This window comes from Haliotis asinina, unplaced genomic scaffold (genome assembly GCF_037392515.1).
Source record: "Haliotis asinina isolate JCU_RB_2024 unplaced genomic scaffold, JCU_Hal_asi_v2 scaffold_72, whole genome shotgun sequence".
Taxonomy (NCBI): Eukaryota; Metazoa; Mollusca; class Gastropoda; order Lepetellida; family Haliotidae; genus Haliotis; species Haliotis asinina.
In genome coordinates, this window is record NW_027133939.1 from 1 (window position 1) to 23,522 (window position 23,522).

General features: G+C 43.1%; 1 protein-coding gene across 1 annotated transcript; it reads left to right on the plus strand.

Annotated features, from left to right (window-relative positions):
• Positions 1-1,822: 1,822 nt before the first annotated feature.
• LOC137270388 (sucrase-isomaltase, intestinal-like) lies at positions 1,823-23,174 on the plus strand. Its single transcript, XM_067803949.1, has 25 exons — positions 1,823-1,981; positions 2,739-2,886; positions 3,098-3,181; positions 3,878-4,094; positions 4,699-4,859; positions 5,731-5,899; positions 6,128-6,224; positions 6,670-6,788; positions 7,452-7,577; positions 8,166-8,297; positions 9,372-9,509; positions 10,272-10,391; positions 12,870-12,954; positions 13,517-13,646; positions 14,403-14,539; positions 15,464-15,498; positions 15,854-15,985; positions 16,425-16,573; positions 17,253-17,337; positions 17,604-17,660; positions 18,092-18,216; positions 18,585-18,673; positions 19,391-19,440; positions 21,516-21,674; positions 22,424-23,174. The coding sequence occupies exons 2-25, from the start codon at positions 2,747-2,749 to the stop codon at positions 22,484-22,486; spliced, it is 2,799 nt and encodes a 932-aa protein (XP_067660050.1). The 5' UTR covers positions 1,823-1,981; positions 2,739-2,746; the 3' UTR covers positions 22,487-23,174.
• The last annotated feature ends 348 nt before the right edge of the window (positions 23,175-23,522 follow it).

Here is a 23,522-nt window from a genome sequence, read left to right on the forward strand (position 1 = left end):
CTAGTTGATCAATTGTGAGAAAACAATGTTGACCTCCTGTCGGTCATGAAAATATATCACGATCCGCTATCACTGTGACTAAAGTTGTTGGGAGATCCGAGCTTCTGGACTGAATGCATGCACGTACGCACGTACGCACGTACGCACGTGCATTCATTCACTCTGGATCCGGATCTGCATTTAGAACTGGACGCATCCACGTCGCATGCGCATACACCCACGGACTCAGAGACACTCACTCGGGACCGAGACCTGTACTAAAGAAGACTAGACGTGCTGATATGAGAACTCTCTTGTGCCATAGCAACATCCATTCATCTTGTCGATTGTCAGCAAGTCGAAGATCTATTTTACCCATGTAATACGTATTTGAAGCATAAAAATGTGGCACAGGTGCGCGGAAACCTGTTTCTCACTTGCTGGCACCACGAGTGCTAGGTATACGATCCCCATGTCTTTCTTCAGGCACGTCGTCTCTGTACACACACAACCTCCACGTCAACGGCCTTGACACAGATAACTAGAGCCACTTCACCCGTATAAAAAATGAGCGACTGTAAATAATGTCGATCTCACTGCTTGACAAGACTGAGATAACTGTATGCATGTCAGCAAAGCTATGCTGACTCACCTACATCTGAGTAATACACTATTAACTGAATCTACACTTGTGTTTGCATATTTTTAAGTATTTTCAATAACACATGTTTACTCTTTCCCCTAATCGCACATAATGTACCCGTCGTATTTCGACTTTCAGATACGGAACAGTAAATATTGCGTTATAACTGTCAATTCGTCGTTAGCGCATATAACACATTTTCCTCTAATATCACATGCTATTTTAATCTCGTTTAAGTGTCACATAATGATAGAAGTTATAGACAAAAGGACATGCAAATTACATGAAATATAACACAGCCAAAGCGGTACTCAGGGGCACTCACTCAGTTAGTCACGGTTCATGACACAATATGATCTCTATCGTATCTTTGTGTTTCGGTTTAAAATAAGATATAGTAAATAGTTAAAATGAGACACAATATTCGGGTTTTTTTTTACAAAAACAAAAGTCGTCAAACACATGCTGTTGCCTGTAGACGCTAAGATTAATGGCGACATTAAACCCTAAGTTTGGACACTGTATATTATACTGGTCTACTGTATGCACATTTCGTGTTGGTGTTTTCATTGTGACGCAGCTAGGCTCAAGGACAGAGTATGAAAGACATTTTCCACTGCACTTGAGCTTTGTTGAACTGAAAAGCGAAAATAAGGCTTTTGATTTGAGTCATCCATAGCAGAAGGGCGAATGTGGAATCTTGTACTTTGTCCTCGAAGTTTTGAATTTTAATATTTTTAAAGCTATTTTAATATTTTTAAAGCTATGCACGTTGTGAGCTATCTCAAACGTCCTGACATCTTCGAGTTACTAACAGTTGGAGTCAAGTGATGTAGTGTTTTTTTCTTTCTGTTTTTATAGTGTGTAATTATCTGTTTACATTGAACAGAAATCAAATCAAATCGCAACCGGGCACAGTTTGTCAACGACACAAAAGTAAATTCCTTCAAATAATACACAATATATTACAAAGAACAATCATATGGTTTCGTGTGTGGTGTAACATATATTTTCTTTATTTGTTGGAGCCAAGTTCGAGATACTGTGATCCGACTGTACGTCAGTGAGTATGATGACTGTGTACCGCGTTTCACAATATCCTAGCAATGGCATAGCTAATGGCGCAATGCTCATGTACGGCGAGAGATATATTTTGTCGTGACGAACTAACTCTGAAACTAGGTTACGCCACTGACTTCTATATTTGAAGTTAAGTCTCTCGAGATGAGTAATGTCTCCCGCCACCTTAACACAAATGCGGTTGTAACGGTGCTCTCCGAACACACAACCACCCCTAGGTGAAATGACATTACTACAACCGTGAGGTGAGGTTGGACAATAAGGAGGCTGAGAGTCCAGGTGATTTTGTATTTGCGTGTGTGTTTCATTGTGATTGTCCGAGGAAATACAATGCTGCAGTTTAATATGGATCCCTGAATCCTTCAGTACTTATTCATGTTATTAAGCACTAACTCCCCCACTTCCAAGATGCCTTCCAACATCTTGTGACAAGGGGCAAAAGGGGATCGATCGACGGCCTTATGTTTTTCGGGCAGACGCTTTATTCACTTCACCACGGGTGTGTATCAACCCCAATCTGAACATACAGATCCGACGTATATCTGACCCAAATACATTTAAAGTATGTGTGACATGACTGGTCTTGCAACTGGTCTTTCTTGGTGGAATATTACAAATGACTTTTCTTGTATATTACTGTTGGGATTGTACAACTAGTCTTTCTTGTATATTACTGATGGGATTTCACAACTTGTCTTTTTTGATGGAATATTGCAAATGACCTTTCTTATATATTACTGATGGGATTGCACATCTGAGCCTTTTTTGTATATCACTGATGGGATTGCATAACTGGTCTTCCTTATATATTACAGATGGAATTGTACAACTGCTCTTACTTTTATATAACTGTTCTTTCTTGCATATTGCTAATGAACTCATACAGTTGTTTTTTCCTATATTTTACCGATGGAAATGTATCACTGGTCTTCCTTGTAAATTGCTGATGGAATTGTATGGCTGGTCGTTTTTGAGTACAAATGATACTTCTCCATATCTAACTACAACCTCAACTTTTCACTGTTTTATATTTCAGACTGAGATATGACTGCCGATGCTGTTACTGGGAGTTCCACGGCCAAGAGGAAAATTGCCTTTGCCTTTTTCTTGATTGTGTGTTTGGCTATCTCGCTGACTGTGGGGCTCGTCTTGCATTTCAACAAGGAAAAGGAAAATTCACCAGTGTGCGTGCATTACAGTAGTGTGTTTCGCGGTGTTTCCAGTATATACACTCCCTCCCCGTATCCGTCCTATTTCGACCCCCTACTCTCTCTCTCTCTCTCCCCCCTTCTCTCTCTCTCTCTCTCTCTCTCTCTCTCTGTCTATCTCTCTCATTAACTCCTTAAAATATTTCGGGAAAGATGACTTCCACAATGTGTGTATTTCGCTGTTTAGTTCCAGCTTAGGCGAGCGCTCTGATGTCATCGTTGATTGTCACCCAGAGTCTGACGGTACAGAGGAGAAGTGCAAGGACAGGGGGTATGTAGAATGGAGCTGTACAACTAGAAGGTGGTATGTAGCTAAGAGAAGCGCAAGGAAGGGAGGTATGTAGAATGGAGATGTACAACTAGAAGGTGGTATGTAGACTTGAGAAGTGCAAGGAAGGGAGGTAGATAGATGTACATGTATGCAGAATGGAGATGTACAACTAGAAAGTGGTATGTAGACTGGAGAATTGCAAAGAACGGAGTATGAAGAAGGAAGCGCATTGAAAAGGCATGTAGAGGGTAGAATTGCAATGAAAGAGGATATGTAAAGAGAAGCAGTGCAAAGAAGGGTGGGTATATGTATGTTGAGAGAAGCGTAAAAACATGGGTATGTTGAGAGTAGAATTGCAATGAAACTGCTATGTAGAAGTAAATAAAAAGGAAAACTTGTTATGTACAGAGTAAGTGCGTGGAACAAGTGGTATGCAGAGAGAAGTGCAAAGGAAGGTGGGTATGAGGACATGAGAAAAATAGAATAGGGGGATATGCAGAGAGAAAATACTGAACAGGTACATCACTTTCTGAAACACACTAAACATATATGCGTTAGAAGATGACTGTTTTTACTATTTGTAGACGATGGGGCATATGGTGCTATATTATCAGTAAAATTGTAAAATTACTGAAGGAAATTTCATTCATTCATCTATAAACACACATAATCAAAATGAGCTCTGCTTTGGTACAGCTGCTTATGGTCTCCGGTATCTGACAAGGGCGCCCCCTGGTGTAAATTCCCCGCCGGATATGGCTACAGAATGGTGGGTGACGTGATGGACACACCAATGGGCATGCGCGTGGAACTGGAGCGCACATCGCATCCTCAGTATCTCACCCGCTCGGCGTCTTTCGATAATATATACCTCGACGTGGACTTCCACACCGACTCCCGCCTTAGATTAAGGGTATGTTGACGGTTTCGTCAGTGACACTTCTAATTAGTTATCAATGGCCGTGAACATCGTTAGCACGCATTGGTGACATACATATATACTAACGGAAAAAAGTAACTGTGCATAACATAAATTGCATAGTGAAACCGTCTTTGAAAGGTTATAAATATATACATGCAGTAAAGCTCTTTTCTGCCATGTAAACCAGCCATTTCAAAAGTAAACAGTGTAAAGCAACCATTTCAATTGTTAAGCTCGTAAACCAACCTTTTCAAGAGTACGTCCTGTAAACCAGCCATTTCAAGAGTGCACCGCGTAAACCAGCCATTTCAAGAGTACACCACGTAAAACTCCATTTAAAAAATACACCAAGTAAACCAACCCTTTTAAGAGTACACCACGTAAACCAACCTTTTCAAGAGTTCGTCCCGTGAACCACTCCGTTCAAGAGTGCACCACTTAAACCAACTGTTTCAAGAGTACACCACGTAAACCAACCATTTCAAGAGTACACCACGAAACCAACCATTTCGAGAGCTCACCACCTGCACCAAACATGTTAAAAGTACATCGCGTACTCCCATTATAAGTATTATGTACTTGTGATTTTCCCCAGTTCTATCCCAAGAACGACTCCAGATGGGAGATACCCGATAGCGTCCTGAACATAACGTCTCCCAGCAAGGCCAGCGAGACGACACGGCTGTACAATGTAACCATCGTGGATACTCCAGTGTTTGGCGTTATCATCACCCGGGTGTCCAACAACCAGACAATGTAGGTCAACCTGGGTTACACCACTAGGAAAAGTTCTTGACTGACTAAGGGCACTGTTTAGCTGACACAAGGCAATCATTTCTATTTAGACAAAAAACCCACCGAAATGCATCTATTTTCATAATCTACATCATGCCTAATACGTTATAGACGTATTGGAGAAGTAAGTTCTCATGGTGTAAGTCATTTTACCACCGTCGCAGATTTTATTTAAATAACTACCCTGAAAGGGTGATTAACCTATACATATCCTGTACACGTGTTTGTGTTGTTTGATTACGTGTCATACAAACGCTGTTATTTTCGCCCCATGAAGATCAGCGTTAGATCTGACCTTCAGTAACCCATTTTCGTCGCATGAAACGACTAACAGGATCGGGTGGTCAGGCTCTCTGACCTGACTGACTTATGTCATCGTATCGTAATTGCGTAGATCGATGCTCATGCTGTTGATCTCTAGATTGTCTGATATGTCTCGATTATTTACAGACCGCCATTAAGCTGAAATATTGCTGAGTGCGGCGTAAAACTAAACTCACTCAGTCCATGTTCTTTTCGCAACACGTCCCAACTTGATTCCATTTAAACTGAGGTATTAATGGCAAACACCCAGCGTTAACTGTGGGTATTTAAATGTCATTGTCACAGTTTCTATACACCCACAGGTTAATGAACATGTCTGCCGCACTACACAATGGAAATATCTTAATGTCAGGCATTGGGATAGCCTAAAGGGTAAAGCGTTCGTCCTTACGATGAGCACCTGGGTTCGACTTGCCATATGCGTGAGTTATATTTCTGGTGTTGCCTGCAGTGATGTTACTGGAGTGTTCCTAAATGCGGCGTAAAACCACTCTCACTCGCTCTTCAGATTCAACACCTCCCTGCCAGGGTTTATCTATTCCGACCAGTACCTGCAGCTGACTACGAGACTGGCGTCCAGCAACGTATACGGCTTCGGTGAACACAACCATCGCCAGCTCCGTCATGACCTGTCCTGGAAGACGTGGAGCATCTTCACCCGAGATGTGGCGCCTGTTGTAAGTCGGGTGGTCAGGCTCCCTGAGTTGGTTGACACATGCCATCGGTTCCCAGTTGCTTAATTATATGCTCAAGCTGATGATCACTGGATTGTTTGGTCTAGATTCGATCATGTACACATACCTGGAATATTGCCGAGTGCTGCGTAAAACTAAGCTCTATCACTCACTCGCTTGACTCGATATAATACATGCGTGTATTAATACAATGTAACAAGTTACTTCCAGGACGAGTGGAACCTGTACGGCGCTCACCCCACCTACATGAACGTGGAGGACGACGGTAGTGCCCACATGGTCTTCCTCAAGAACAGCAACGCCATGGGTGAGACACATTTTCAACCAGTGATAGATATGATTACGCCCTGCAAATAGAAGTCTTCTGAAGCCCTAAAGTGCTTCTGATATCAGGATATAAGTAGTTTGTACTGTGACATGTTTTGTTAATGAGACATCTCTACTGAGAAAAACGACGCATTCGTCATTATGATAAACACGATATACGTGTGGTAGTACCAAATATTAGTTTATGTTCAAAGAAAATAACATTTTGTCATGAAAAAATGTTCAGATGTGTTCGAAAAGAAGAATATATGCTCCATATATCCCCTATTACATCTACTTTTGCTAGTACTATCATGACTGATCCAACGTATGTGCTCATACTATCGATCACAGGTACAATTCCACATGTCGAAAACTGTATATCAGGTGGAATTACTTACCTATTCTTTGTTTAACAGTACAATGTCTGACTTCCTTATAAACAGAGGTGTTCCTGCAGCCATCTCCACATCCAGCCATCACTTTTAGAACCATCGGCGGCGTCCTCGACTTCTACATCTTCCTCGGGTCCTCCCCCGGGGAGGCGGTTCAACAGTACACGGCGGTAACTAAGCCTAAATGTGTTTTTAATCCGATTACACAAAACAGTCTCGTGAGTGAGTGAGTGAGTTTTATGCCGCACTCGGCAATATTTCGGCTATATGGCGGCGGTCAGTAAATATTCGAGTCTGGACCAGACAATCCAGTGATCAACATCATCAGCATCAATCTGCGCACTTGGGAACCGATGACATGCCAGCGCGTCTGACCACCCGATACCCGATCCAATTAGACACCATTTACGACAATCATGGACCTGAAGATACATTCCAATCGTCCTCACGGGTTGTCATCCAGAAAACACCAATTCAAATCTTCACAATCATCAGATGTGTGATTCGATCTCCGAATATTGCTTTTGAAATGTGTGAGTGAGTTTAGTGTTACACCACACTCTGTAATATTCCACAGGGAGGGGAGCGCGTGGCCTGTCTAGTGATTAAAACATCGCTCACCACTAACACCTAGGTTCGTTGAAGACCTACATGGTTACAATGTGTGACGCCCATTTCTTGCTTCCCCGGGCTTGATATTACTGGAATATAGCTACTAGAGGCGTACAACTAAATATGCTCAGTGTATGATGAGGCTGCATGGATTCACATAAGTGTTTCATTGTATATAACTGCTTGCTTCGCTGTACAATATGATGTTTCCATGTCCACAGGCTATCGGTAGACCTGTTATGCCCCCTTACTGGACGCTGGGCTTCCACCTCTGCCGCTGGGGCTACACCAACATCAGCGACCTGAGGATGGTCATCGACCGGAACAGGGAAATCGGGATACCATATGTGAGTGATCATAGTGATAACGATGATAACAACAACGACGATAACAATAATAATATATAAATGATAGAAGTAGTGCTGTTGTTGTTTCTATTGATAAAAACAATGTTTATATAAATGATCATCATTAATGGATTCGTGATAGTGATGCTACTGATAATGGGGTTGTTAAGGAATATTGGCGAATGCGGTGTAAAACTACCATTCGGATGATGAAGACATTGTGACCTCAACAGCTCTTGGTGTGTGTTCGCAAGTTTGCTGCTAAACATCGCACTCAGCAATATTCCAGCTATATGGCAGTCGCGTCTGGAACAGACAATTGAATGATCAACAGCATGAGCATCAATTGACGTTAATGGGATGTGATGACATGTGTCAACCAAATCAGCGAGTCTGACCACCAGATATCATTAGTCGCCTTTTACGACAAGCATGGGTTACTGAAGATCAATTCTAACCCTGATCTTCACGGGTATTACTGTGTAAAGTGGTTATTATTAGAAGGTATATCAACGTGAATGGTTTGATATCTGTTCGATCCATATGTGAAAATGTCACAAATTGCTTAAACAACCTGTGTTCCTACAGGACGCTCAGTGGGCCGACCTGGAATATATGTTTAACAAGTTCGTCTTCAGCTACAACCGCGAGACCTTCCCGGGACTCCCCGATCTTGTGCGTGACCTTCATGACCACGACCAGAAGTTTGTTGTCATCGTGGTGAGTAGTTGTGTGGAGGATGTGGGTGCACGTATCATGCTGGTGAGTTGTCGTGAGGAGAATGTGAGTGCACGTGTCGTCCAGATGAGTTGTCGTGTGGAGGTTGTCAGAGGACGTGTCATCGTGATGAATTGTTGCATGCAGGATGTGAGAGCACGTGTCACCGTGGTGAATAATATGGTTGATAATGTGGGGCACGTGTCATTGTTGTGAGTAGTCATGTGGTCAGTTGTCATGTTGAGGATGTGAGTGCACGTATCGTCCTGGTGAGTAATTGTGTGGAGGGTGTGAGTGCACGTATCGTCCTGGTGAGTAATGGTGTGGAGGGTGTGAGTGCACGTATCGTCCTGGTGAGTAATGGTGTGGAGGTTGCAAGTGCACCTACCGTCCTGGTGAGTAATTGTGTGGAGGTTGCGAGTGCACCTACCGCCCTGGTGAGTAATTGTGTGGAGGGTGTGAGTACGTGACATTGTTATGAGTATTCGTGTAGAGGTTGTGAGTGCACTTGTCTCTGAGGTGAGAAGTCGTGTTGAGCTTGTGGGTGCACGCGTCATCATGATGAATAGTCATGTGGAGAAATGAGTGCACGTAGCGTCCTACTGGGTAATTGTGTCTAGTTTGTGAGTGCACGTGTAACCGTGATGAGCAGTCGTGTGGAGGATGTGAGTGCACGTGTCGTTGAGGTGAGTAGTCGTGTAGTTTGGCATGATTGGGAGTGGACGAGCAGTTGTGATGGGAATACGTGTAGATATTGTGAGCTCAAGTGTTGACGCAGTGAGTACACGTGTGGTAATGAGTAGGCTTGTGACCTTCCTGAGTGAAAGTTTTGTCTTTGTGAGTTGACAGGTGAAGATCTTGGTAAGAAATGTTTTTCAGTCACCCATGCTAGTCGTGAGTCGACTATAGGAATCTTGTGGTCAGGCTCGACGACTTGATCGACCCGTCATAGGATATCAACTGGGATACGACATGCGTCAACTAAGTCAGCGAGCCAGGCCACTAGGTCGCCGCTTACGACAAATATGGGTTGCTGAGTATCAACAGTTATTCTAATATCCTGCAATTGCAATACAGGATCCAGGTTTGGGCAACGACCCAAACATCAGCAGCCTCATAAAACACAACAGTCCAGGTTACGACGTATTCGACGATGGTTCCAGAGAGGGAGTGCTGGTGATGAATCCGAACAACTCCGGTCCCATCGTAGCCGAAGTAAGTGTTTGGAAAGGTCAATTACTTGTGGTTGAGAGCAACAATTGTCCCGATTTTGATCCCTATCTTTCTCGACAGGGATAGTCGAACACCCTTTCAGCCATGTTAGGTGAGGATAATGTTCAGGTTAGAGGGAGGTGAGTTGTGTTTTATGCCGCATTTACCAATGTTCCAGCAAAACCACTGCTTGCAAAAATACAGAAATGGCCTTTACATACTGCATCCATCTGACTCATAGAACCGTGACCTTCGTCGTGACGAGCAAACGGTTTCACAGCTGGGCGTACCACCCCGGTTGCACCCCTTTGACGCTACGAACGATTTCCTTAGCCCCGAAGCTGCATTGTGCGATGCAACCCTGGTCCAAATTACATTTTGTCGTGAGAGGCGACAATAATGGACCAGAATGCCATGTGTTTGTTTGTTGTTTGACGCTACTCCAGCTGCATGGCGTCGGTGCGACAATCCAGTGATCAACATCATGAGCATCCATATACGCAGTTGGGATACGGAGACTTGTGTCAACCAAGTCAGCGTGCTTGAGCATCCAATCCCCTTAGTTGCCACTTACGACAAACATGTAGCGCTGAAAAATCAATTCTAACCCGAATTTTCACTGATGTTACCAGTGACAGTTGCTGGTACGTCAACCTGAGATGAGGAGGGACGATGTTCACAATAGCAACCACAAATCTCTCCTGTCTGGTCATTATTTACCGACCTTAGTAATACCTGGTGAACACTTGTGTGAGGTTGTTTCAGGTGTGGCCAGGCACTACCGGGTACCCCGATTTCACAAACCCGGCTACAGAGGCTTGGTGGGAGAAGTGGGCGCGGTATTTCCATGACAACGAGAGTATCGAGTTTGATTCCCTCTGGATCGTGAGTAATTTAGTTCATAACAGGGTCAGTGACCTTACTTGACCTTCAGATGTGTCCTACCTACCGAATGATAGCTCAAGAAGGTAGATACATACAGATATTTGTAATGCTTCATATAAGGAAATTACAAAGTTACTCGTTCACTCGTTCACTCCTTCAAGTGGTAATTATTTGTTTGATCTCTATATGTTCTGGGAGTATAAGTCATCTTCTCAAAGAAAGTATGTTGGAAGCGACCAGTACATTGTTTTGCGCCGGTTTTGCACTGGTCGCGGCGCAAAACGGTTTTGCTAAACGGTTGACTATAGACGTCAACCATTACTCCACGTGTGTTGGTTTTGTCGTATTTCTTTCCGTTGAGACTCGTTGAAGGTAAAGACTTCAAAGAGACCATCCAAAGATCTGATCATATCAACATAGATACTGCCCACGTAGTAGGTACTATGTAGGGCCATCGTCCTGACACAGATCATAAAGAAATCTCTTGTATCCTCAAAGAAAACTCCTGTTCCTCAAAACAATGGTAGCTCTACGATAGACGTAAGTCTATGTTAAAGTATGGGGGTTACGAACAACTTAGCGCTACGATAGTCGTAAGTCTATGTTAAAGTATGGGGGTTACGAACAACTTAGCGCTACGATAGTCGTAAGTCTATGTTAAAGTATGGGGGTTACGAACAACTTAGCGCTACGATAGTCGTAAGTCTATGTTAAAGTATGGGGGGTACGAACAACTTAGCGCTACGACAGTCGTAAGTCTATGTTAAAGTATGGGGGTTACGAACAACTTAGCGCTACGATAGTCGTAAGTCTATGTTAAAGTATTGGAGTTACGAACAACTTAGGACTTACGATCACGTTAAGAAACGGGGTAATGGACAGCGTTCCACAAATTAAACGATCGTAGCCTACGAAAAGCCAGATTTATAACTTCTTTATTGTGGAAAAAACAAAGGTGGGGGGTGGGTGGGTTGGTATGCTTGCTTCTTCATCAGGTGAATAGTGGGAGTACCAAGCGGGGTATATATACCGAGGCGCTGCAAAGAAAACATGTTTACCAACGTTGAAGACTAAAGGGTATAATACAGACTTGAGGCCAGCAATGTACTGAAACGGTAAGGTAATTGGCTTCATGGACTATAGCACAATTATACGAAGAGGCCAGTGATACACTAAGACAACATCAGGGGGCCAGTGATGCACTAACATAACATGGCAATGATGGGGTAAAGAATGCAATGATGCTGAAAAGACAACATGAGGAGGCCAGTGATACGCTAAACGTGCATGGTGATCATGGTGTTGTCTCTGTATGTCTCGGGCTTCCTGAAGCTTCATTTGGCGTCAGTTGTTGTTGGTGGTGGATAAGATAAGATAAGGGCAGGGCAGGGCATTGATGTAGAGCTCATTTCCACGCAATGCATGCTGAATGCGTTTGAGCGTCCCCTCATCAACGGATGTCTTTCTTTCATGAATTAGTTTAACAAATCAGCTCCCTGGGGTATATACAACTCATGTTAAGCACCGCTGTCACACCGACACATCGTTAGAAGGTACACATTTGCTGCTGAGTGAGCTGGGTCGACACAGTACTTTGTTCAGTGACAATGCACGTTAGATCGATTCCAGTCTCTTCTCTCTGGGTCCATCGGAGGTGACGTTGGGCCCACAGCAGACGTTGACGTTGATGAAACGGCGTCAATATTGGCCCACGATATGGACGTCGAGAATGGAGATTGGCAGCCCGCAACCAATTACGAATGGTATGTAAGGACAGTCGACCTCTAAACATCTCAGTCCTGGTTCGTGTAGCCGGCAATCTGTCACGTAGGTGACGTGGGACGATTTGGCGGTCTTCTGCTCGTGACGTCACACGTGGACGTCCCTACCTTAGGCGATCAGAAGTGGTGCCAGTTTCTTGTAGACGACCTCGCAAGTAATACACAGTACGATGGCTGCATCCATTGCTCTTGCGATGTCAATAACTGATCTTCCCGCTTGCAACATGCCAACAGCGCGTTCACATTGCACATTTGACAATCGTGACATTTAAAGTACCATTAGAACTGTGGTTTAAGAGTGTTTATGTCAATTCTTGAGGCCAATGCAAACACGTGCCAATGAAGAAAACTTCGAGGCGAAAATAACGTGATCGACCGAACGTGCAAAACCTGATTTGGCACTAACGTCATTTGCACGACGAATAGATGGGTTTGAATGGGTTTTGTTAACGTTTTCCATGAGTCGAAAGATAGGTATCCCATTTCGGATACATAGATGTATCATCCATCATAGAAACATTATTCATCATTTTTAAAAATTACATTTTGTGAAGTTTCTTTTTTGACTCAGTATATGTCTGGAACGAGGAGTCTGCAAGTGTTTGTGTGTCCACCATCTGATCTCCTACCTTTAGATGAGTCGGTTACTTGAATTATGATTGTGCCCTGGAGACTGATATGCCCATGTCTTCTTCAGGACATGAACGAACCTGCAAGTTTTGTCCCCGGATCTGTAGACGGCTGTGAGAACAACAAGTGGAACTACCCGCCATACACCCCAAGTAAGTGGTACAACCCGCCACACACCTCAAGGTAAATAGACCACCGGCCATACACCGCAAGTAAGTGGTACAACCCGCCACATACCGCAAGGTAAATAGACCACCGGCCATACACCGCAAGTAAGTGGTACAACCCGCCACATACCGCAAGGTAAATAGACCACCGGCCATACACCCCAAGTAAGTGGTACAACCCGCCACATACCGCAAGGTAAATAGACCACCGGCCATACACCCCATGTAAGTGGTACAACCCGCCATACACCCCATGTAAGTAGGACATTTCGCCATACATCTGAGTAGAACAACCCGCCATACACCACAAGTAAGTTGAGCAACCCTCCATATATCTCAAGTAAGTGGAAAACCCCAGAATGCATCCCAAGAAAGAGGACCAACCCGCCATTCATTCCAAATAAGAGGAACAACGCGTCATACTCCCCATATAGATGAAAGAAGTCGTCTAGCAGCACCCAAAAATATTAGGGCGAATGGCGATGTTAGCAATTGTGTATGACGTATTATTTGTTCTCGGTGACACGGTAATAATGTGCCATTCCAGATATCCTGGGTCGAGGGGAGGACGGACGCATGTATGACAAGACTCTCTGTATGGATGCCATACAACATCTCGGCAGCCACTACGACGTACACAGTTTGTATGCCCACACACAGGCCATACAGACATACAAGTGAGTACACGGGACATACATACATACATACATACATACATACATACATACATACATACATACATACATACATACATACATACATACATACATACATACATACATACATACATACATCCATCCATACATACATACATATACATGAGTTCACAGGGCACGCCAATATACAGAGATATAAACACAGAGGCTGGCGTTATACATAATCAGACTGAGTGTGAATGAGTTTAGTTTTACGTCCCTCTAGCTATAATCCAGCAATATCACGGCAAGGGAAACCAGAAATGGACTTCACGTAACGAGACTGACGGTCAGTACTATGTTCCAAACACTAATAATTCATCCAGGCTTATGTGACCGGATATGTAAGGTCTTCCTACAATGTAACCCATGAAGGATCAGGGGTAGAATAGGCCTTCAGCAACGCATGCTTGCCATTAAAGATAACTATGCTTGTCGTAAGAGGCGATTAACGGGATCGGGTGGTCAGGCTCGCTGACTTCGTTGTCACATGTCATCAGTTCCCAAATGCGCAGATCGATGCTGATGTTTTTGATCACTGGGTTATCTGGTCCACACTCGATTATTTACAGACCGCAGCCATATAGCTCGAACATTGCTATATGGCGTAAAACGAAACTCACTCGCTCGCTCACTCGTACAATGTAGATTCGATGTAGATGCAAACAGCTCACAGTCTAAACATCCGTAACCGTCAAGTACGTCCGTCCTCCAGTACGTGTGTGATGTTTCCTGCAGTGCTCTGAAGAACATATTCCCCGGCAAGCGGCCTTGGACGATGACCCGTTCATCCTATGCGGGGACAGGGAAGTATGCTACAAAGTGGATGGGGGACAACCAGTCTCGCTGGGAACAGATGAAGTGGTCCATTGTGGGTACGTCACAACCCAACAAGTCGCAACCCAATATTTCAATCTGTGAAATATGTCGGGATACACATACGTACTGGGGATTTAAACTCGCTGGTGGTAAGTCACAGGTTGACATATCCGTGACCAGTCGAATGACAGAGGTTTAAGTATTTAATGGTAACTCAAATGCTACCAGTTCAAGCGGGTAGCCGTGAGTTATGGGATGGTATGGGCTGTACATCATCGGTTGTTTCATTAACGATCTGTTATACGTGACATTGATGAACTAGTCGCACGTCGCAAATATAACCACCAACGATCTGTTATACGTGACATTGATGAACTAGTCGCACGTCGCAAATATAACCACCAACGATCTGTTATACGTGACATTGATGAACTAGTCGCACGTCGCAAATATAACCACCAACGATCTGTTATACGTGAAATCGGAGAGGTTGCCTCGGCATCAAAGATTTAAATATCAACGATGTATTTATTAAACTTGACACCAGACAGTGTGTGATTGAGTTGAGCTTTACGCCGCACTCAGCAATATTCCAGCTATGTGGGGGCGGTCTGTAAATAATCGAGTCTGGACCAGACAGTCCAGTGGTCAGTGGTCAACAGCATCAGCATCGATCTGAACAACTGGGATGCGCTGACATGTGTCAATCAAATCAACAAGTCTGACCACCATATACCAAAAGTCGCTTCCTACGACAAGCATGGGCTGCTGAATACCAGTTCTAACCCGAATCTTCACGGGTCCACTTTAGATAGGCTGGTTGTACATCACAAGCTGATTCAGCCCTAACTTGTAGGATGAAACGTACCGATGTTTACAGTATTAGATGTACGTAATTGATGGGCACACTCCCCATCCTTTCTCTGCCAGTCCTTACCAGTACCGGATTCTTGTACTTGATGCCCTGTTATGATTTTCAGGAATCCTAGAGTTCGGTCTTTTCGGGTTTTCCTTGGTGAGTACCTTTGGTTTGAACTTTCATATCTTCTTCCATACGTTCACACGTTTACCTGTTCAACGTAAAAGATACCTAGTCAACGTTTTCGATTCCCCACATTGGTACAGTGTGTGAGGTCCATTTCTGGTGTCCCTGTCGAGATATTGTGAAATATTGCTTTAAACCATACTCACTCATTCACTAACGTCGATGTTCTGGCGTCTGAAGTGACCTTCGGGATGGGCGTTTTGCACGGACGCCGGAGAGGCCTATACCAACTTATTTACTCACCGCAGCAAGTGACATGAATAAGTATCAGGAATCCGGCCATTCAGATTTTCTCCACGTGAGTTATCTCCCCTTGTTTTTACAGAACGGCGCCGACATCTGCGGGTTTTGGTACGAGGCGGAGTACGAGATGTGCGTCAGGTGGCATCAGCTGGGCGCTTTCTACCCATTCGCCCGCAACCACAACGCTCTGGGGGACGCTCCTGACTTCTTCAAGGTGGGTATTGGTCAGGGACTGTCTTCCTGTATTCCTTCCAGAAGATTCAGGAACATAGGTATTGCGAGACATTGTCAAGATTTCGTGTATTTTTTAAAATGTTTAAGAAACATGAAATAGTCTGTAAAACTTCATTTGTAATTTACTTTTGAAAAATTTGGTCATGTTGGTGTCAATCGGTGTTGAGATGATAATAATGGATGTTTGGAGAGTACATCAACTTTCTTATGACCATAGTTATCGGACATGTATTCTGTAGGTGTCGCGTTTTTCTACATTTTTGTGATGATGTGATAGACACAAAACGGTCGATTACACAGGTGTTCTGTCCTCGTGAGACACACATAATTATGTACATCACGGGACAAAGCTAATATTTTGCGTCAAGATTTGCTCAACGACAAATTATGACAGACTGGAATGGTTCTCTGTTCTCCAGCCACAAGACCCCGCTGCCTGGGACGCCCGATTCGTCCGTCTTGCCAAAGAGGCACTTATCACCCGCTACAAGCTGCTACCCTACCTGTACACCCTCATGCACAATGCGCATGCGCGGGGAGACACTGTCATGAGGCCCCTCCTTTTCGAGTGAGTGGTTATTGCTGAGCGCGGCGCAAAACTAAACTCACTCACTCTCTCGAGTGAGTGGTGGTATCCCTAGTTTATTCCTGTTTACAGCCTTTAGACATGGTCACGATCCACAAAGCGTTCGTAATGTTATGACTTGTAACTGAACATATTATCTTACGAATGTCGTAGCGCTATGGACGTTTTATGGATCATGAACCAGATACTCATATGTGATTGTTGCACTGCCACTATCGTAACGCCAAGACTTGAAATTACGACAACCGTAGCGCTGAAACGGACGCCTACAGATGAATATTGTAACTACCCGCGCCAGTACGAAAGGATTTCAACTACCATGGGTCCGCTTATGAAAGCTGTCGTATAGGTAATGCCTTAACATTGACTTACGACTGTCCATGTCCAAAGAGCAGCGGGTCCCTGACATACTTTGATACTTGCCTGCCTAGACAACTGGACGGTGAAGGCGCTCCTAATTTCGCTTCAAAGATCTATGAATCATTGAAAAATGAATGTCTGCAATGACACAGTGTGGCAAAGTAAGTATAAATGTAACACGTTTTATTCATTCAAACTCACTCACTTAGACAGGTTCCCTAACGACCCTGTCTGTCTGAGTGTTGTATTTGCCACAGGTTTCCTAACGACCCTGTCTGTCTGAGTGTTGTATTTGCCACAGGTTCCCTAACGACCCTGTCTGTCTGAGTGTTGATGAACAATTCCTGCTGGGACCTGCACTGCTGGTGTCTCCAGTCCTAAACAAGGTGACTTCATGTAACGCCAACCTGTCCTGTACCTGATCAATTAACCAATAACATATACAGTGTACACTGAAAATAGTGCTCTCTGACTTTCTGTAGAGACCAGGTAACATTTCAGTTATATTCACCTAAAAACGAAATATTAGCCATGATCCTGCTAAAACACACATTTGTTTCCCGCGATTGTTTAAGCATATTTTAGAAAAATACCCAAACGCAATATGTTTTCAAAGCATATAATAGAGAAAGCTGACTTGTCATTTCTCCAGGGGCAGACAACCGTGACAGCATATTTCCCAGAAGGCCGTTGGTATGACTACTTCCAGGTGAGTCAGCATATCTTCTGGTGACCTTTTGTCATCTGACAACTTCCTGACAACTTTCTATATAATGTGTGCTGATGCGCGATCTCCTCCAGCTGCAGTCACTCAACCATATGGGTACCTGAAACGTCCCTGTGTGTCCGTCATCGTTCCGTCCCTTTTCGTTCATTTCCGTAAGCTTTTGAGCATGGAATATGCCAATATTCCCAAACTGGTATACCGTCGAAACCATTATCCCACGTTCAGGCTTCTCGAACACGTAGGTCTTGTACACATGTGCCTTGGGATGGTCGCTTACTCATTGAGCGTTCGCTGTTCCATTGTTGAAGTATGTTCATTATAATGGTAACGGTACAAGTTGGTTGAAGATTAAAGTATGCATGCCCTCCCGGGAAAGGGGTTTAATGCTGCATCCCTATTGTTGCATGTAAAAGGGTGAAACGGTTGCGGTAAACAAGGATTACCTTGACCTTGACACGCCTTTGGAGAAGTTCAACCTTCACGTCAGGGGTGGTCACGTGATTCCATGGCAGGTGCCGGCTATCACAACTAACTCAAGGTAGGTAGGTCTTCAGGACCAGCTCGCCGGATTATAGCAACAAATGTGTCGGGATGCATGTTTTAGATATAGATAAACAAAGTGAGCGAACAGAGAGTAACAGATATACATAGGTACAGATTACAAGACAATTACAGAGCGTTATATCTGCAGCAAATAGATAACTTTTTTGCAGTGCTGAAATATACAAGCTATCAAAAAGGGTGCAACGCAAAGCGAAGAAATGGTCGATAGGTTGTACACATATGGCGCGCAAACATGCACATTTGGGCAGACAGGCGTGAATAACTGAATGCTTAGGATAACCTGCATCACTGTCTTATCTACCAATTTATTTGTGCTGTTCGTAACTTCATTCTGTATTGTAGTCGAAAGAACAAGATGGGTGCCATTGTTGCCCTGGATAAAGAGGGTCGAGCAGAGGGCGAGCTGTTCTGGGATGATGGGGAATCAATAGGTGAGGTCATTGTTGTCTGATACTGAAGCAATAGGTGAGGTCATCGTGGGATGATCGGGAAGCAATAGGTGAGGCCATTATGGGATGATCGGGAAGTGAGTGAGTTTGATTTTACGCCGCTTTTAGGAATATTCCGGGATTCTAATACCATTTGATCATGTTTCTCAGCCAATCAAATGACAGAACATAATGACTTTTGGGTTAATGAATTTAGGTTAATCGCAGAACGTCAGAAATGTCCAAATTGTTGTATATATAAGCTGTCTATACCACTTCGAAAAAAATAACAGGCATCCGGCTGGTAGGAGCATACTATATATCATCATCAGTGCGAATCTAGGATTCAAACGCGGAAATTCCGCGTCACCGAGACAGAACTCTGCACAGTGAATTATGCCACAATCCGTACTCATTTTGCCCGTGCGGGAAATGAAATCCTGGGGGCTAAATTTCGAAGATCTCATGGCGCTAAGATAGTCGTAAGTTAATGTTAATTAATTAATGTCGTAGCGTCGAAAGTGGATTTAATCACAGGGCTATACCGATTGTCCTGATACTTCAGGGACATACTTTGTAAGGTCTCTCACTCCAAGTTTAACTTGTAGTACCGACCATGCTATAAATTGTCTACATTACGTGAGTACGTCTAAACAAAGAATTTATGAAACACTTCGTGATCAGGATCCATGCAACCAGACCATGTATTTACTTTTCCAGATACCTACGAAACAGACCATTATTTATTGATCAAGTTCCGCATGCCCAAGGTAAGCTCAGCATTTAACAATAATATTATTTGTCAGCGGATCTGAGATAGAACATAAAATCTCTGCTCATGGATACGGAGTCATAAGTGTATAGCTGGGCACTGTGAATGAGTGAGTGAGAATCGAACCCGGGTGTTTGGCGTGGTGTTCACCACTGGACTACCCCAACACTCTGCACTGTGAGTGACATGGAGAGCCAAATGAGTTTTCGAACACAGTACAATGACATCAACAGCTTGGAAATACATGTACCGAGGACCATTAACAATTCAAAGAAACATAATTTGCGAAGCTCCAGTAAAATCTCGGAGCTGGACATCTTTGCTGACAACTTGGAACGTAATTCACACATAACTCGAACAGGTGACGGTATCATATATATATACTATTCAGAAAAAGTAGGGCAACCTGAACTTTGAAGTCTGGTAGAAAGAAAACCCATTGAGGAACGTGACAATGACATTCATCATTTCACGTTATCGCCACACGCAAACACAATGCATGAGATGCACGTGCACAACGTGGGAGCCTCATTCACGCGCATGGGGTGTCATTATGAATCTTGGCGTTTTTCAGGTAGGTGGATAAATCACTGCAGGCCATTTTTCCGATAATTTTCTTGCATCTGTGCATGGTCAGGGTTTTCAGGGTGACATCACACACTACTTACTGAAAATTGTAAACCTGAAACTTTCATGTCATACTCCAGTCACCTAACAAGGGAGATAACTGAACGAACAGCTTTGCCTTGAATGAAATCCATGAGGTGATGCAATCTCAAAACACCCATTCTTGTATCAACACTGATTCAATCCCATATGTCTCCCAGTTTCGACAATCGTGCATTGAAAGTACAGTTCCCCTACTTTTTTTAGGAGTATAGAACAATGTGAACATATGATGTCGCTTGGAAACATTGTATAAGTATTACTTTGAATAATTTAGACATTCTATTTTTGTTATATCTGTATTATTTTTTATTAAACGGGCATCACATTTCTAGGATGTTTTCAAAACAAAAAGAGTCTTTGCTTGATGGCTTAATCCATTGTTCACAGCAGAAAACTTTGATAACTCATTAAAATAGCTGAACATCAAGAGTACATTTTTATGTATGCTATACCATCTATTGGCGCTGTATATTGTCTTACATTTGTGATAGTTCAACTTCAATCAACAACCTCAACATCAAGTAAATCCTACGTCTGGCCAGTCTTTGTTGAACTATGCCACCGCCTGACTCATCAACAAAATAGTTCTGGGTTAGAACTGATTTTGAGAAACTTATGATTATCGAGCAACTTAAAGTACTGTCGGAATTCTTTTGGTGTAGTTAATATGTGAAAGTGTGAAGTATCTGTTCGTTCGGCCTAACTATAGTCTGAGTGGTAGGGGAAGAGTGAACGTAGAAAAAGGATTTTACTGAGGTGAGAGTACTGCAGAAATGAGCAATGCTGGTTCTTTTTTTCTTTATTGTTTGTTTGTTTTTTCCAAAGAGATTTATTGAGATCGTACCATGACTTTATGTAAAATAGAGTGCGAAGGAGGCACACAGGACATCTATTTATTTTAAGGCATTTAATAAGATGGCTAAATTAAGCTTTCCAATGGACTCATGTTTCCGTAGGTAGCACTTGCATTTGAAGCCAGTTGAGTCGACAGACCTTCGGCATACCTGGCTGAGAGACCTAAGTGCCATCTACAGTTTGATGCCAGTTAGGCCGATGTGGATTATTTCGACATATGCTATTTGCAATTGTGTAAAATTTAGGGATACAGAGTAGCAGCAAAAACAGGTTTTTTCCTATTCCCAACGGTACTTTTAGGGTAGTAACTGATAGCCTCGTTGATTTGATTCGTATTGATTCATTTGATTCTCTCAGAGTGATGCTAATTATAATATTCACCAGACTGTCTGGTCCAGATTCTTTTCTGTCTTGCATAATCTTAAGTGCGGTAACTATTGTCAATTAAGATTTACCCAAAACACATTGTATTCGAGTCAACAGTAGAACTATTTAGCTTTGAGTATGTGTTTGAGCCCAGACTCAATCCAAGCCTGTTTGTTTCTGCAGTACGGTGAGCTACACGTGGTTCAGACAGGGTCTGTGTCAGTGTTCCCGCCGCCTCCGCCGTTAGACCAGCTGGACATCTACGGCCTCCAGACCATTCCACTGTCCGTCAGTCTGGACGGGCACGTGGTGCCCGTCGACAACATACGGCAGTCCTACGCGGTGAGTCCCACCCAAGTTATTTATACTACCCACATAGTAAACTATGAGGGTAAATGTTAGTATGTTGCTAGTTTTAATTAAGCCAGATCAAATATAAACAAAAAAGCATGGCCATAAATATCCCTCGCCACAGCGTTCTGTTTCTATTTGGTTCCTGTTGTTTTCTAAATGTCACCACGACATTCGTGTCCAAAAAACACATACATTTGGTTTCACTATCAGTAATAATTACTGAGAAAAACTGTTTCCATTGGGGGACAACAAGCACTGTCAAGAACTGCATGGCAGGGGCTTTAACTCTGTAAGTAACTCCATCAAGGTATTTATGACCTGAAAATACATACTGCATACAAGGGCCATAAATCTGTAACAAATTGTAGCACCGTTTCCGTGTTCGACACGCATGAAGGCATTTATGTTTGGAAAACATGCACCAAATTTAGTTCTGTAACGGTTTTGAAAAAATCTGGTTCCAACATCTGGAGCGGAAGGAGCTCTAAAGGGAGTTAAATATAAACTGCACGAAGGTAATGTGTACACGAATGGATGGTTTTGGCTGGAAACGGACCAAAAAAGACATGGTATTTTGATTTATTTGATCACAAATACACAATATTTTATTAACTTCTGGAAGTTAATACTGGTTGGCATAACATATACAAAGTAAATCAAGACATTGGTAAACAGTTTGCAACTATAAACTCATTCTCAGATGATACAGGAATTTGATCCACAATGTCTATCCACAGATTACTTCGTTACTGAACCTGAACATGACCCTCACTAGCAACCACACTATCACGTGGACGTAGCAGCCAGTCAGATAGACGAGTGATTCACTTCCGGCAAACGTCAGCCAATCAGTGATGTCCTCATTATCGGAAGCGCCTGATGTGTAACGCCAGATCTCAAAGCTGTTTTCAGCGTTCTTTCAGGCAGTGATTCATGCCTCGCCTGTACTGAAAAAATGGAATGCTAACATGCATTACTGAAGTGATCTATCACAGATATACTCTTAGGATAAGAAACTTCTCATGGTGTGTTTGAGTTTATTTACCATACCATTCTTACACAAACCAGTCCTTGCTGAATCCCAACATGTGGAGACATGGTATTCATCATTGATTGGTTTGTGTAAAAACGCGTTCCTAAATTCATATTGTTCGAATGTTAAGTTTCTTTTTTTTTAAGAGTATATATGTATCTCATACAACTTTATGCAACAAGACATTGGTTGACGGATGTACGTATAGTTGTTGATTATATTGTGATATTTTGTGAGGTATAAATTGACCTGTAAAAGATCTGTTTATGTCCAACCGATCAAACCTCTCCACGGCGTCAAAATGCTTATACAGGCATAAACTCATGTTTGGAATAACACACTTGTTTTGTTAAGTATACGTTTAACTGAGCCAGGGATGTGGAACGCATGAATGTAATTTGGTTTATATATTCCTTTGTAACATATTTCAATAAACTAGTTTTACACAAAGAAAAGGTGACCCAGTTGTTGCGGGCTTGTTGCTGCATTTCTTGATGCACCAGTATACTGTTCTTTCTTGGTGGGTTGGTCTTCTTTCTTACTGAGCTGAAATGTTATTTTTTTCCCTGCTGGGACGATATAGTGCCTTTGTAAGAACGGGATCGGGTGGTCAGGCTCACTGACTTGCTTGCCATATGTCATCTGTTCCCAGTTGGTCAGGTCGATGCTCATGTTGTTAATCACTGGATTGTCTGATCCAGACTCGATTAATTACAGGCTGACGCCAAAGAGCCTGACCACCCGATTCCTTTAGTCGCCTCTTACGACAAGCATAGTCGCCTTTTGTGGCAAGCATGGGTTGC

What these genes read in the sequence shown, in the direction of transcription:
- LOC137270388 (XM_067803949.1), top strand. Translation starts at nt 2,747, where the DNA reads ATGACTGCCGATGCTGTTACTGGGAGTTCCACGGCCAAGAGGAAAATT. An exon ending in GAAAAGGAAAATTCACCAGT is followed by an intron (nt 2,887 to 3,097) that starts GTGCGTGCATTA and finishes TTCGCTGTTTAG; the next exon opens with TTCCAGCTTAGGCGAGCGCT. An exon ending in GGGAAATCGGGATACCATAT is followed by an intron (nt 7,578 to 8,165) that starts GTGAGTGATCAT and finishes GTGTTCCTACAG; the next exon opens with GACGCTCAGTGGGCCGACCT.